General features: G+C 42.2%; 1 protein-coding gene across 1 annotated transcript in view; it reads right to left on the reverse strand.

Annotated features, from left to right (window-relative positions):
- Positions 1-12,745, reverse strand: part of LOC146808537 (extracellular calcium-sensing receptor-like) — a 33,020-nt gene extending 20,275 nt beyond the window's left edge. Inside the window, exons 1-2 of the mRNA XM_085623987.1 lie at positions 12,537-12,745; positions 3,477-3,768 (exon numbers count right to left, since the gene is read on the reverse strand). Coding sequence (XP_085480113.1) covers positions 3,477-3,768; positions 12,537-12,745 — 501 coding nt within the window. The remainder of the gene's footprint in view (positions 1-3,476; positions 3,769-12,536) is intronic.
- Positions 12,746-13,237: the final 492 nt, after the last annotated feature.

The following is a 13,237-nucleotide window of genomic DNA, read 5'->3' on the forward strand; positions in this document are numbered from 1 at the left end:
GTCGACCAATTGGACTTGGGTGGAATCTCCTTGATCTCCAGTCAATCCACATGAAATAATGAGGAGGTCGCATGGCGTTGCCCCGCAAAGTTTGTAAAAGGTCTCTAGATTTAAATTGAATTGCTGAATTCGTAGGAGAGAGAAATCGTGCTTGAAAGGACAAAAAACCATGAACAATGGAACGCTGGGAAAATTGTAATTTAACATAATCATAGTTAGTATTGTGAGAAAGTAAATCAATGGCCCTAACAAGATGGGAATGAATAACACTATAGCATTTCCTGACATTTCTAATCCAATGGATCACTTTATCAGTCAATGGAGACTCATCCTCTCTAGTACATGCGGGGATCTTAGGAACTCCTACTATAGAAATAGTTCTGAGATATGAGAAAGTATTGGAATTGGGTTTAGACTCTGTGGCATTTTACAAATATGATCCCGATGGCAGGACAGGTTTCTGAATTACAGCTGATGGAATAAAATGCTGGTTGCTTAAAGTACAATGATCTGTCAAAAAAATCTTGCTTTCTCCTCTCTCATATATCTTGAATTAATCATCTGAGGTTCATTGCCACCCCTAAGTAGACTTTTGCATGAAGTGACAGGTTGTGAAGGAAATGGCTGCCTAACGTGCTCTCCAGGGAAAAGTGAGGCGATTTTGAGTATTCCTATGTACGATTGGAGCAAACGATTGTTGCCAGTAATGGGGCAGGGGGATGTGAAAGCGAATAAGGATCTGAATAGGCCACTCCCTCCTAGGATTGTGGGCAACTGTTAGAAGGTGGATAGATTTTGGATTTGCCAGACACTTTGGTGAACAAAGGTGCAACTTGTGATTTTTAGGTTTTGCACCTAAATTGGTCAGTAAGACAGAGTGCAAAATATGCTCCACTTCCTCAAAATATATAAGTACTGTGCTACCCTTGGTGCTTCCCTTGGTGAACAAGCAGGAATGTTTTTTACTGTAGGCTCAGCTACACGTTTTTCCAAGCACTTCCTTTTGCCCATGATTACAAAATAAACCTCCAAAACCTCACTAGGAATGGAAAAGAGAGACTAACAAGTATCAAACCCAAGTACCAAAGCACAAACAAGAGAAAAACAAGGCACTGGGCAACAATACAACACATCTAAATCAAGTACCACCCCTACCAGTCTTAAAAGGTCAGCCAAAATACAATTAAAAAATCTAACAACAATACATTACAACAAAAAAAAACAGTAAAAAGAAAAAAAATGCTACTTTAAAACACTAGGATTTTGAAATGGACTTTAAAGCCCCTCTCTTACACACTAAACAAATATAAGTAAAGGAAGGAGAAAGGGAAGAAGAACTCTGCGATGTGCCAAGTATTAAAAGCTTTAAATCAGACTCAGAACACATGAACTATAAAGCCCCAGGGCATACAAGAGGCAGAACTAACAGAACCTTATACATGAAGACTTTCTTCAGGCCCCGCACAGGTAGATGGACGCGCAACAAACATGGAGGGGACCGCGGGGATAGGGGCGGGATAAAGCTATATGTGAGAAATGAGCATGAGGGAAGATGGGCTCAACTAGAAATGTAGGATCTGTCTAGACTAACGAAGGAACATATCAAACACACTGTATTAAAGTATAGATACAACGCGGCGTGGTCTCTTTCGATTTGTCATAGTTTTTTGCTGCAGCTTCTGAGTTAAGGAAGGAATATCAGTGGACCTAAGCCACTACACAAAGGTACCCCAGCACCCTAATTCACAGAGAGTGGTACTATAGCTTGGCAAGGGGACACTGAACCCAGTCTTCAATCATTGGGTTGCTTGGTATTCTCATGTTTGTGGGGTAAGCTGCTTGTAACATATTGCTGAAGACTTATAGTGACTGCTAGCTGGCAGCATGTCAGTGACCCAAAGGGGACTGAGGAATAGGGCTCCACTTTCTCTTTGACAAAGTGACACAATATTTTGAGGCATGCATTTTCTCAATGAATAGTCAAAGGGCCAGATTTATATCTTGGCGGTATGCATACAGCAACGGAGTATAAATATCAGAAAGATAATGGCCTGCCTGTCATGTTTATATGCGGGCGGATCATAGATATAATCTGTTTCCACCATGATTAACCCTCTCTGACAACCCGGTGGAGTAAGGGCCATTGGAGGCAGACCTCAAATTCCACCCACCTGATTTAAATGGGTGGAATTAGAGGTCAGTGTTCACTGCCCATCTTCACCAGGAAAACCCTGGCTGTAAAGGGCAGCGAAATCTGATAAATGCTCCCCTCGCCATAAGAGTCCTCTCATTTTATTTTTTATTTTCAAAAGAAAATACTCTCTTCGAAAATAAAAAAATAAAACTGCTTGGTGCAGGGCTCTGTCCTGCACCAAACAGCAAAATATATTGACTGGCACCGCCGTGATGGTGGTTCTTGGCAGTGCTTTTTAAATGACCGCCAGCTTGGTGGTCGTTTATAAATCTGGCAGGAAGCCCCTCCCCCCCGCACGGAAATGGAGCTATTTACTCCGTCGCTCTTGCAGAACAACGGACCATCCCCAGGACATAAATCAGGCCCATAGTTTGTTTTGTGCTTGGGTACACATTAGACTGGGCATCTAAAGAACTGCTTGGCATTCACCAAACAGTAACAAGTTAGTGCAACTTTAAAACATGATAGTTCTAGTGGTTCAAGTTCAGTGTGACTAGTCCTTGTGTAAATGAGAAAACATCAGATCTAGTCGAAAGGGCAGAATACCTACCGTTGACCTCAGAAAGAGGAGAAGTACGGGTCCACACATTCATAGGAGTGAGTGGTAAGTGATCTTGATGCCGTACTATCCATCTGTCACTGAACCACAAGCCCAGATGCTGACAAACAGGCTGCAAGGCAGGTATATAGGGGGCACAACAAAAGAGGGAAAAGGGAGAAAAAGAGGAAAGAAGAAGAAATAGAAAGACCAAAAAACAGTGACAAACAGAGAAAGCCAAGATGCAGAAGAACCTGCAGGAGTGAGCTATAGGGGCAAATAATATATGGTGGTATATGAAAGAGGCAAGAGGTGGAATGAAAACTGCATTGCCTTGGAATTCGATTTACCCTCAAAGGTTCAGTAGCACTGGCAATTGGTTTCTGAATTAAAACATAGGGACCTGCACTTGATCTTTTACAAATTAAGCCCATGAAGAATCACCAGCTGGGGAAGGACCTGCAGTGTCCTTCACATGTTCTCAACCATCTTCTGATATAGATGGAGATATTGCTCAGGAGAGGTCTAGTCAGATGTCTTGTAAATCCGTGCAGCACTTGATCAGGCACATTTCATATTGGCAGGTGACCAGAGGAGAAAGCATCTGATCGGGACATTTTTAAATTCCCTTCAATGGTAGGGTATTCATTTTTGACTCAAGTGATGAAGAATTGTTTAAACCAACAGAGTATATCTTCAGTCTTCACAAATAACCTGTTCTTTATTTAAATGTTTTCTTTGTACCTGTGGGTAGTGAAAGCTTCCCATGATGACTGCCATGGGGACGGTCAGAGAGGACATTGTTTCTCCAATGATTCCAGCGAGGAGAGGGTGGCGCTGGCAGCTGTAGCCAGGCACTGGTCTATCCTTACCAGAGAGCAGCTCCAACGTGCCCTCAATGGCCCTGGCCTCGGACATGCAGGAGTCAAAGATCCGGAAGCCCAAGGTGATATTTGATAGTAAGTCTGGACTCTGATTAATTTCTTCTATGGCAAAAATCATTGCCAACACTTCCCGGTAATACCGTATGTGGAATCTGCATAACAAATCAACGTTGTTTGGACAATCAGTGGTGAAAATGATTTAAAATATATGATAAAATAAAAACAGTGAATACTAGTATTCATCAGCAGTACTAAGTGAAAGATTAGCATTAGACATACTGTTAGTTCAAGGCATGAGCAGCTATTTTGGGTGTGGATGGATAAAGGTTTTATCTTGCATGTCAGAGATAAACATGTTGGTCCTGATTTAGATTTAGGTAGATGGAATAATGTACGTCCAGCTGATGGAGCAATTGACTCTGTCACCATGATGGACCTCCCATCCTCAAATCTAGAGTTGACTGCCGGCTTGTGGACATTTCTTAACACTGGCAGAACCGCCTTCATGGTCAAACATGACTGCTGCTCATCACATTTTTACAATGTTTCTCATTTTTAAAAATCAAACTCCCAAAGCTTGAGTTTGGTTATGAAAAATGAAAAACCAATGACTCCAGGAGGCCATTTTGACTTTGTGAGAGATTCTGTTTAACACCTCTTGTAGATTTCAAACAGGTATTTATAGTCTTGTTCTTAAATGGTTCACCGCATACCTAGCAAACCACTCTCAGATAGTAAAAATTGGGGACGCAATCTCAGTTTCAATCATATTAGCAACAAGTGGTCCACCAGGATTCGATTTGCTCCCCAACCCTTTTCAACCGCTAAATCTAACCCCTTTGTATGATCTATGGGAACTCAGAAGTCTTCTTTCACCTGTATGGCAAAGACACCCACATCTACCCGAAGATATCAAACCCAGAAGAATCAGCCAACTACCTGAATTGACTTCAAGCCTGGATGGCATATAATCACCTCAAACTAATCCCGGTGAAAACAGATTTCTTCTCAACCAGCCAAAGAAAGTTAACTCTTAGATCCAAGGCTGGATAGAACTACTCCCAAACATTGATGACTGTCCCTTCATCACTCAGAATGCCAAATCTCTTGGATTCCACTTTGACAGATTTCTTAACCTCTAGAGCCATATTTTCTTCATTGGTAAGAGTGCTTGGTTCCAGCTAGGGCTGCTTTAGGGAATCAAGAACCTCATCTCAGCACAAGACCTTAAACCTGTTGTCCAGGTGCTCATGCCAAGAAGACTGGTTATGACATTGAACTCCTATCTGGCATACCAAAGTCCACCTAGGTCCTACATGCTGCAGCCCTCTTCATCACAGGACACAAGAAATTCAGCCACATCTGCCCCATTCTTTGCTCCCTTCTGTAGCTGCCCATAGAGACGAGGCCTCAATTTAAAACTGCCAACACCACTCATAAGCTCTTCACTACTCTTGAGCCTTGTAACTCTCTGAAAAACTGCCTCCCACCTTCAAGCACAAGCCCAAGCAATACATGAACCAATCCTTCTCTGGAAGTTGCACAAGAATCGGCAACTCTCTTCCGCTGAGCCTCCAGCTAATCACATGTCATGTCACCATCAAAAAGGATCTTGAAGTTTTCTCTTTGAACAACACCTGGCCTAAACCGCACCTTCTCCCCAATCACATCTCATCCTCAACCTGTGTAAACTATTGACATTCCTCACATGGCAATGTACTACCTGCTTTTCTTTGCTATGTTTTTGCTATTTATATAAGTGAAGCACTTAGCTACCTGAGGGAGGTTAACATGGTGACCACTCCACCTTCAATGTTCATGTATATTTTTTATTTGTTATCAATATGTTTTGAGCTTATTGTACACCACTCTGATGCCTCAGAGCAGTGTCCGCGCTATATAAAATCACAAAAATAAATGATCTGTGAAGCCAAGTCCTTCCAGTTGCTTCTGCTGGAAGCAGGTAGAACGGCTTCAGTGCCATGTCACTTCCTAGTTCCAAATCCAGATGTCTGATTAAAAATGTATCCTCACCTGAAATTACATGAAACTTCAGGACACGCCTCCAGCGAACTACTTTCATTCAATTATTTAGGATCAAAGATGTTTTGGTGTTTCTTCCTGAAACCTCGTACACAAAACTCCCTTTATCTATAAAAAAAAAACTGTGGCCCTTCCCAATGAGCGCATACTTCCTTTATTTCAGGAAAATCACACTTTCCATTAGTCATGATGTGAAGAATTCAACTTTCACAGAAGCACAACGAAGCAGTTGACAGAGCCACCATCTGCCTCCACCCCTCCCGAATAAGACTTATCAGGATTTTAGCACTTGGAAGATGCCTAAAATTAAATCCCATGCCAGCAGCTCATTCTAGGTTTCTCAGGATTCCTGCTAGAAAAAAAAACAGATTCCAGGGTCTAGGTTAGCAAGTGATCAAGCAGACTGTTCTCAGCAGACTTAGACATTACAGTGATAGGGCATGATTCACTTAGGTAAACTTAGACCAAAAGTCTAACATAGACCTAAAGTCTAACTTTACTACCAGTCAACTTAGACTTTTGGTCCAGGTTTAGACCAAAAGTCTAACTTTAGACCAATAGTCTAACTTTAGAACTAGTAAAGTTAGACTTTTGGTCTGAAATAAGACCAAAAGTCTAAAGGCCCAATTCACAAAGGCAATCTGAGACAAAATTCAAACTTTACCACTTTTGGTATTCACAGAGGTCATTTACGAGTCGTATCTTTAAGTCCGCAGTCAGGCCGGAATCTCCAGCTCAAGCTGTGCTCTCCACTTCAAGCTGTACTATCCGGCTCGGGCCAGAATCTCCAGCTCATGCCGGATGAAGTGTAATCAATGGGCCGGAATGCAAGGAATGAAAGGAGCTCAAGGAGGTTATGAAAAACAGCATGGGCAGGAAAAAGGGTGTGGCCAGACACTAAATCACATCCTAGAAAGGTTTGCTCCTTTGCATCACAGTACATGCAGTCCACAATTGATGCTCCCCACAGTGTTACATCAAAGTTTGTGTATAAAAAGAAAAAAACAGAAGCTTTGAAGTTTCATTTTTTAAGAGTAGGCACTGGTCTGTGGGATCCCTGCCTGCTCTTAAAAATGTTGTTTTTACACTCTCAAAGAGGAATTTGCAAATGGTTACCACAACCTTGTAGTAGTCAGTAAAACATTAATGAATGGCCATAATTCGGTTGCACAACATTCATACATACCACTGTGATTCAGTATTTTTAAGGGACATCCTTAACACACCCCATCCAAATAGCTAATTGGTATGTATGTGCAATTCCACATTGCGATTTGGTAATGTGTTACCAAATCGCAATTTGCTTTTTTACATAAGAAAAATGTGTGCGGTCAGAAACAGCCATATATCATGGCCCTTGGAGTGGTTCTTTATTTTGTGTGAGTTGGTTCTCATTCCACTTCTCCTTTGCGTTCGGGGACTGCAGTTAGAAGGGAAGGCAAACTAAAGAACAAGGGTTTCATGAACAAATCTACTTGATAAGATGCTTGACTATCATGGGTCCAACTTGAAATCACCATTGTTGTGCCAGTCCATCCCGCTTGCTTCAAGATGTGATGGCCCTATTTATCTCAGATGCGTTGCCATCAGATCTTCTTTCTTTGCCTGTATATTAATCACTGTGCCAGGTAGATTTCTTGTTGCACTCAACAAAGAGAATGAGGCAGCAGAGGCAGGACTAGTTAAATAGCAGAGATCCTAGATCCAACCCTTCACCTTGCGAGGCTTTAAAGGCAGGCTGGTCACCATCAACAGATTAGAATTTCTTGCGATTTAATCCCTCCTAAATCCAACAATAGGTACGCCAGCAAGCAGGGCCATGATAGTAGTCAAATGACCATACATACCAACATTTGATCATAGGTGAGAGGGAGATGTACTAAAGAAATCATGGGTATATAGTGTCTCCACTAAGTCAATTTATTTTTTTTACTTTTTATATAGCGCAAACTAGACCCGAGACATCGGGTATCAAAGCGTTTGATATGAGCAGCAGTTTTGTTACATGAGGACACATTCAATGTTTTTGTTAGGCATGGGGAGATTAAGTGATTTGCCTTTGAAAATACATCAAAAGTATTTGCCTGTCCAAGGGTGGGAATTGAAGGGCATGCTCCCATCCCCTCTCAGCACATCCACTCACATACCCATGCTTGTATACACGGACACATACATTCACATCCTTTGGCACCTCATTAGGGGTATGAAGTGTTATAGGATTGCAGTACAATGTACACACTCTCACATTGTCCTTACTTCCAATCAGTACTGCTACAAAGCCATAACCTGCACTTCCTGCCATTGGCACTTCAATCACAGACCCTTCTTGTCTCCATCCATAAACTCTTCTAATGCGGCTCTCAGGAAGATATTTGAAGTTGTATTATCACTCAGTTCACTAACTCCATACCCGAGTTCCATAAACTCTAGATCTGTACACCCGTATTGATATATGGGCATGTGCGACTCTTTGCAGAAATATTTTCCTATGGATGGAAGTACACAATTACTTTTCAGGTACAGACACTGAGGGAGAGAAACTTTATCCTAAGAATGCATATGAAATTTTGTTTGAGTGTGACTGTTCATCCATCAAACTTAGCAGGCTTTGGAGAGCTGAAAACAGGTTTGGTTTGATTCGCTCTTTCAGATTATAAAAAGAGTCAGACCCTGACCTGATATCCTACTTCATTCAAAGGACACTATGTCTTGCGCTGCTGTAGTCTTATAATGTGGTGCAGAATATGTAATGAAGAAACTGTAGAGAGAGTTCCCAGAGCTCGGCTGCTTTGCTTGGTTGAGTGGTGGGCAGGGCAAGTGTGAAAGGAATAGAAACTCCCAGCTCTGTTCTGAAAATATCTACAATGTTGCAGCTTTCCCTATCCAAGAGGTATGTCTAAGGCACTGAAATCAAGAGGATTTCAACCTCTGATGTTGGCCAGAGCAGATTCATTGTCCCTCTCAGTCACTAACTCCAGTAGAGCTCTGTGTAGGATGTTGTTCCGTTACATATTCTCTTGAGTGTGTCCTGGAACCTCTAGTTCTAGCATCTTCCCAGGATGGTAAGTTGGAAACCAAGCAAAAGGTGGACCTGATGATTAGAATGGCTGACTGTTCCTTCAGGAGATGTGTGATGATGAGTCACATCATGGACTCTGGCACCTTGAGAAGGAGAGAGCCCTGAGGGCAGCTTCAAGGTGAAGAAAGAGTGAGCCGCGCAGTGGGCAGGGCTCCACAGGTAGTCTCAACAGACTTGACAGCTTCTTTTCACTTGGTGTGAAGAAGGTGGTGAAAGCAGTTTTGAGGGAATAACAGTAAAAGTCAGATTCAATTTCGAAAACATTGAGTGAGCCTGTCTCTGCATCAGGATACTTCTTCGAAGCAGCTGTTTGACTACATTCAGCCTGTTATTGTGTTTCAAAGGACTTCTGAAAGTGTAAGACACATTTAAACATTGATTTGTTATAGCATCTGGTGACCTAAGGCTGCCACATACTACTCAATATCTACATTTCAAGATTTAACAAAGTGTAAGATAAGCATGTAGTCCAACTTGACGTATTTTCAACTTGCTGGTTTAGACTGGTTGCATCTCGGATTTTGGATCGTCCCCACTAGATTTAGCAACGTAGGCTAAAAGTCAGTGGTCACTATCCTATAGTGAAATGGAAAAGCCTTTGCACTAGGTTGTCATGATTTGTGTGCAAACTGACTGAGCATCCACTTTCATGCAAAGAGTTGATACAGAAATGTTAGGAGCTGAGCCCAGCTGATCGTTGGTTTTCCTTCCAAGGGAACACTCTCTTTTGGTTGTAGTCTGATAGCCACAGCTGATCTGCAATGAATAGGAATGCAGTGCACTGGTACCCTAGAAATATTTGAGGTTAATTAGCTATTCAATTTTCCTATATTGTAGAGCATAGAAGAAGCTTTAAGGTGCTAGGCTGACCAGAACATTCTAAAAAATGTTTTTAACTGTTTATTTTATTCTCGCCGCAAGCAACATGCACAAGTGATGTGTTAATTATATTCTCTGTGGTATTATTCATGAAGTAATAAACATAATGAAACTGTTGAAATGACCAATTTAAAATATATAGAGCCTTTTCTTACTGCTGTGCTTGACTGTGCTATTCTTAGAAAGAAATTAGGATTGAATTACCTCTGCATCCCTGAATCATTTATGGGCTGTTAGTTACCCGGAAAGCACAAGAACCATGCCTCCAGAAATGCTCAGTGGGTTGTGTGCAGGGGCTGCAGTAATCTGGACTTCCTTACGCAGTGACATTGCACTGAACTAAGTTCTTGCACCCGTGGGTTAGATTTAGAAATTTAAAGCCTGTAGACCTGGGCTCTGGACCCTGGGATACATAACAGAGGGAAGGGAGGGCATCTGGGCTGCTCCAGGTGGTATGTCAGATATTCAGAATGTTGCATTCAAAGAATCTGATCCTTCTGAAGCCCTGCAGATGGTGTTGTTAGTGTCCATATTGGCCATTCATAGATATGAAAATTCCACTGCTTTTGATTAAATATTGTCAATGACGCCTACAGATGTATAGCAATCCCTCTAGTGTTTCTTGCAGCATATTAGATCTTCATCACCATTGGTGTTCAGGTTTACGGCTGGGCAATCTGTTCTCTGCCAATTTTCTGTTGTACCATAACTGTGAGACCTTCCTTTGCTTTCTGGATTTGGGTAGGCCCAGCTTGCCAAGTGTGATCATCCTGCAAAATTGTTGTGGTAGAAGCAATACACAAGTTTGTATTGGGTGTCTAGTACACTGCCTCAAGACTGAAAGTACCTGAGAGGGGTGTTTGGAAGAGAGTGCTTCTACTATGGAGAGGATGGAGCAGCTGTGTTGAGAGCTGTAGAGAAATGTGAGGATTGCCTGACAAAGAATAGTCTTGCAGTGACATGCTGAAGCTTCTTAAGGTATGCATGAGCACTAGATCTGATATGTGCCCAGTTCTACTTCTTGAATTACAGTAAGTCTGTTGCGATTTTAGACTCAGGTATGTCCGCACACAGGTGAAAACCTCAGCATTTATGGGCAAAAGTTTGCAAATGGAGGATGAGTTAAAAAATGTCTATAAAGGATCTGTGCCCTGGTGTCTCACTAGATTACTGTTTTGATAAACTATCTGTTGTGTTTAATTGTACAGTCGGCAACTACACACTTGCAGAAAAGGGAAATGGGATGTTGGGAAGTTTAATTCGGTGGAACGGAAAACAGCTGCTCAGCATTTTTAGAATTTTTGATTCTATGAATGATTTTGAGTCTTGCCAGAAGAATCTCTTCGAAGACAGTGATTGAGTTATCATCAAAGGGTGTATTTGTTAATCCATCGACTTGATAATTGATTACAGGCAGTAGATTGCAGGTAGGTCTGAGTGCTACCTAGAGCTACATCAAGGGGTTTGAGGAGGGAGCTGAGTCTACGACAGTAGGGGAGGTGAGCCTGTGAGAACTCAGCAAGGGAAATGGCAGAAGGAGCAGAGTTGGATTGGTGATGTTGTTGGGGTCGTTAGCATTGATGGATCTCTTGGGCAACAATATCATCAACCTTTGGTAGCATCGGCGGCAGGTTATATGAAAGGTGGTTATGATGATTCTCAGGTGTTCCGGTGATGCTAGCATGTAAGTTGCTACCACTGAAGTTGTGAGCTGCTCTCCTAAGATTGCAAAAAATCCCTGTGAAAGCTCTATGAATACCTTGTTAGCTTGGAACAAAGCTGTTATTTTAGCCTAGATTATGATTACAGTGGGGAGTCGTAATTGAGAAGGGTATGGTGGCTGCGGCCTCCTTGGATGGCCCATCTCTTCCCGTGGGAGTGTCCTTTTTGAATGTGGTTCTCCAGGCATCTGAGATGCTCACGGAGAAGAGCAAGTGCATCTTGTCAACACCAGTTCTCTGCCTATGCCATTGTCTGACAGATTTCTATATTATGGTTAAACAATGATGGACAAACCCAAATATGTGTGGTACAATCACTACAAGGCAGTGTCATGGGACCCACTGGGTTTGTTAAAAGACCCCTCACACACCAACCTAGTTTGGGGTCCCAAACGGGTGGCCGAATGCCCCCCGGTTGTGCTACAACGCCTGATTACAGCGGAGCTGGTGTGGTGCAAAAGAGTGTGATGTGATGTGGATTAAAAATACCTCTGAGAATCCTTGCCTTCTAATTGTATTAATGGCGGCTCAGGATATGATTAAAAGAGATTTGTGATGCAACTAAAAAAATAAATGATTATCTTATAGTTGTCTATGTGGTTGGTCTACATGTTTCAGCCCGCAGGGAAGTAAAGATGGGGCTTTCTTCAGGACCGGTGAAAGTGGTGAGTGGCAAAGTGAGTAGTGCCACGTGGAAAGTGATTATAAAAAGTATTTAGTACCTACACACGCGCTAAGGTGTGTGGACTGCGTGTCAGCGTACTTACGGACACATAAGCAAAAAAAGGAGAGGGACCTGTGGGAAAGAAAGAGACAGCACAGAACATGTATACACATATGACAAAAGGCTGTGATATTAAGCAATCATAAAATGCATTCTTCAATACTGTGATCATCTGATTAGATTGTGCCAAGTGAAGGTACTTATAGGTGCAGTCAAAACATCAGGTGAGCATGCTGCATGCTGGAGTGGTGCAGAAGCTGTTTGAGGATGACTGGTCTTAATGATGCTATGAGGCTGTGCATTTACATGACACACATCTCCCCCATCACTGTGGCAAGGCTCCACGCATTGATGTTCCCACACGGTAACACACTATTTGACAACCCTCTGTTGCCAATAGACCGTTATACGTTAAATGCACAGCCTCATAGCATCATTGCCATTTCCAAACATAATGCGATCCTCTGCTCTTACCCTTTGCACAGTGTAGGTTTTGGTTCCTCCTTATAGGTGGTTTCAGAGAACATGAACTCCGAATGGACAACAAAATCCCCACCAATGAGGATATCCCCATCGCGAAAGAAGGAATCCCGCTTGTTGGTCTGGAGTTTGCACCCGGTCTGCAGCACTCCCTTTCCAGCTGAGGTCATGAGGAGGAGCATTACAAACCCACGCAGCGCCATGCAAACCAGGAGCCTGAGAGTGAGGCTGGAGAAAGATGCACAGATGAAATACAAGCCTATGTAAAACATAAATGTTTACAATTGTCCACGAGAAGAGCCAAGGTCTACTGCAACCTATAACCGTGTTCACAACTGCAGCATTGGTCGCACTAAGAACCAACATCTGGCCAGGAGCTTTACATGATCATGGATTATAAACTCTCCTTAAAGTGCCCTGGGAGCAGCAGAAATAAGAGAATATATAATTTATTGAGTACAATGAACAAAGTTCCCTCCCTTCAGTGATAATAATACTTTGGAAAATACTACTGTCTGTAATGACACTCCAGGGATCATCTAATTATTAAGGCTATCGTTTCCATTATTATTTTCATTTGTCACTGTGTTATCTCCCGTAGTTTCTTCATATGTGTCTGGGAAATTCCAGTAAGAAACTTAGGGGCATATTAGCAAGACCGGCGATAAAATTATCGCCGTTTTAGCGGCAGGAAA

Source organism: Triturus cristatus, chromosome 8 (assembly GCF_964204655.1).
Source record: "Triturus cristatus chromosome 8, aTriCri1.1, whole genome shotgun sequence".
Classification (NCBI taxonomy): domain Eukaryota; kingdom Metazoa; phylum Chordata; class Amphibia; order Caudata; family Salamandridae; genus Triturus; species Triturus cristatus.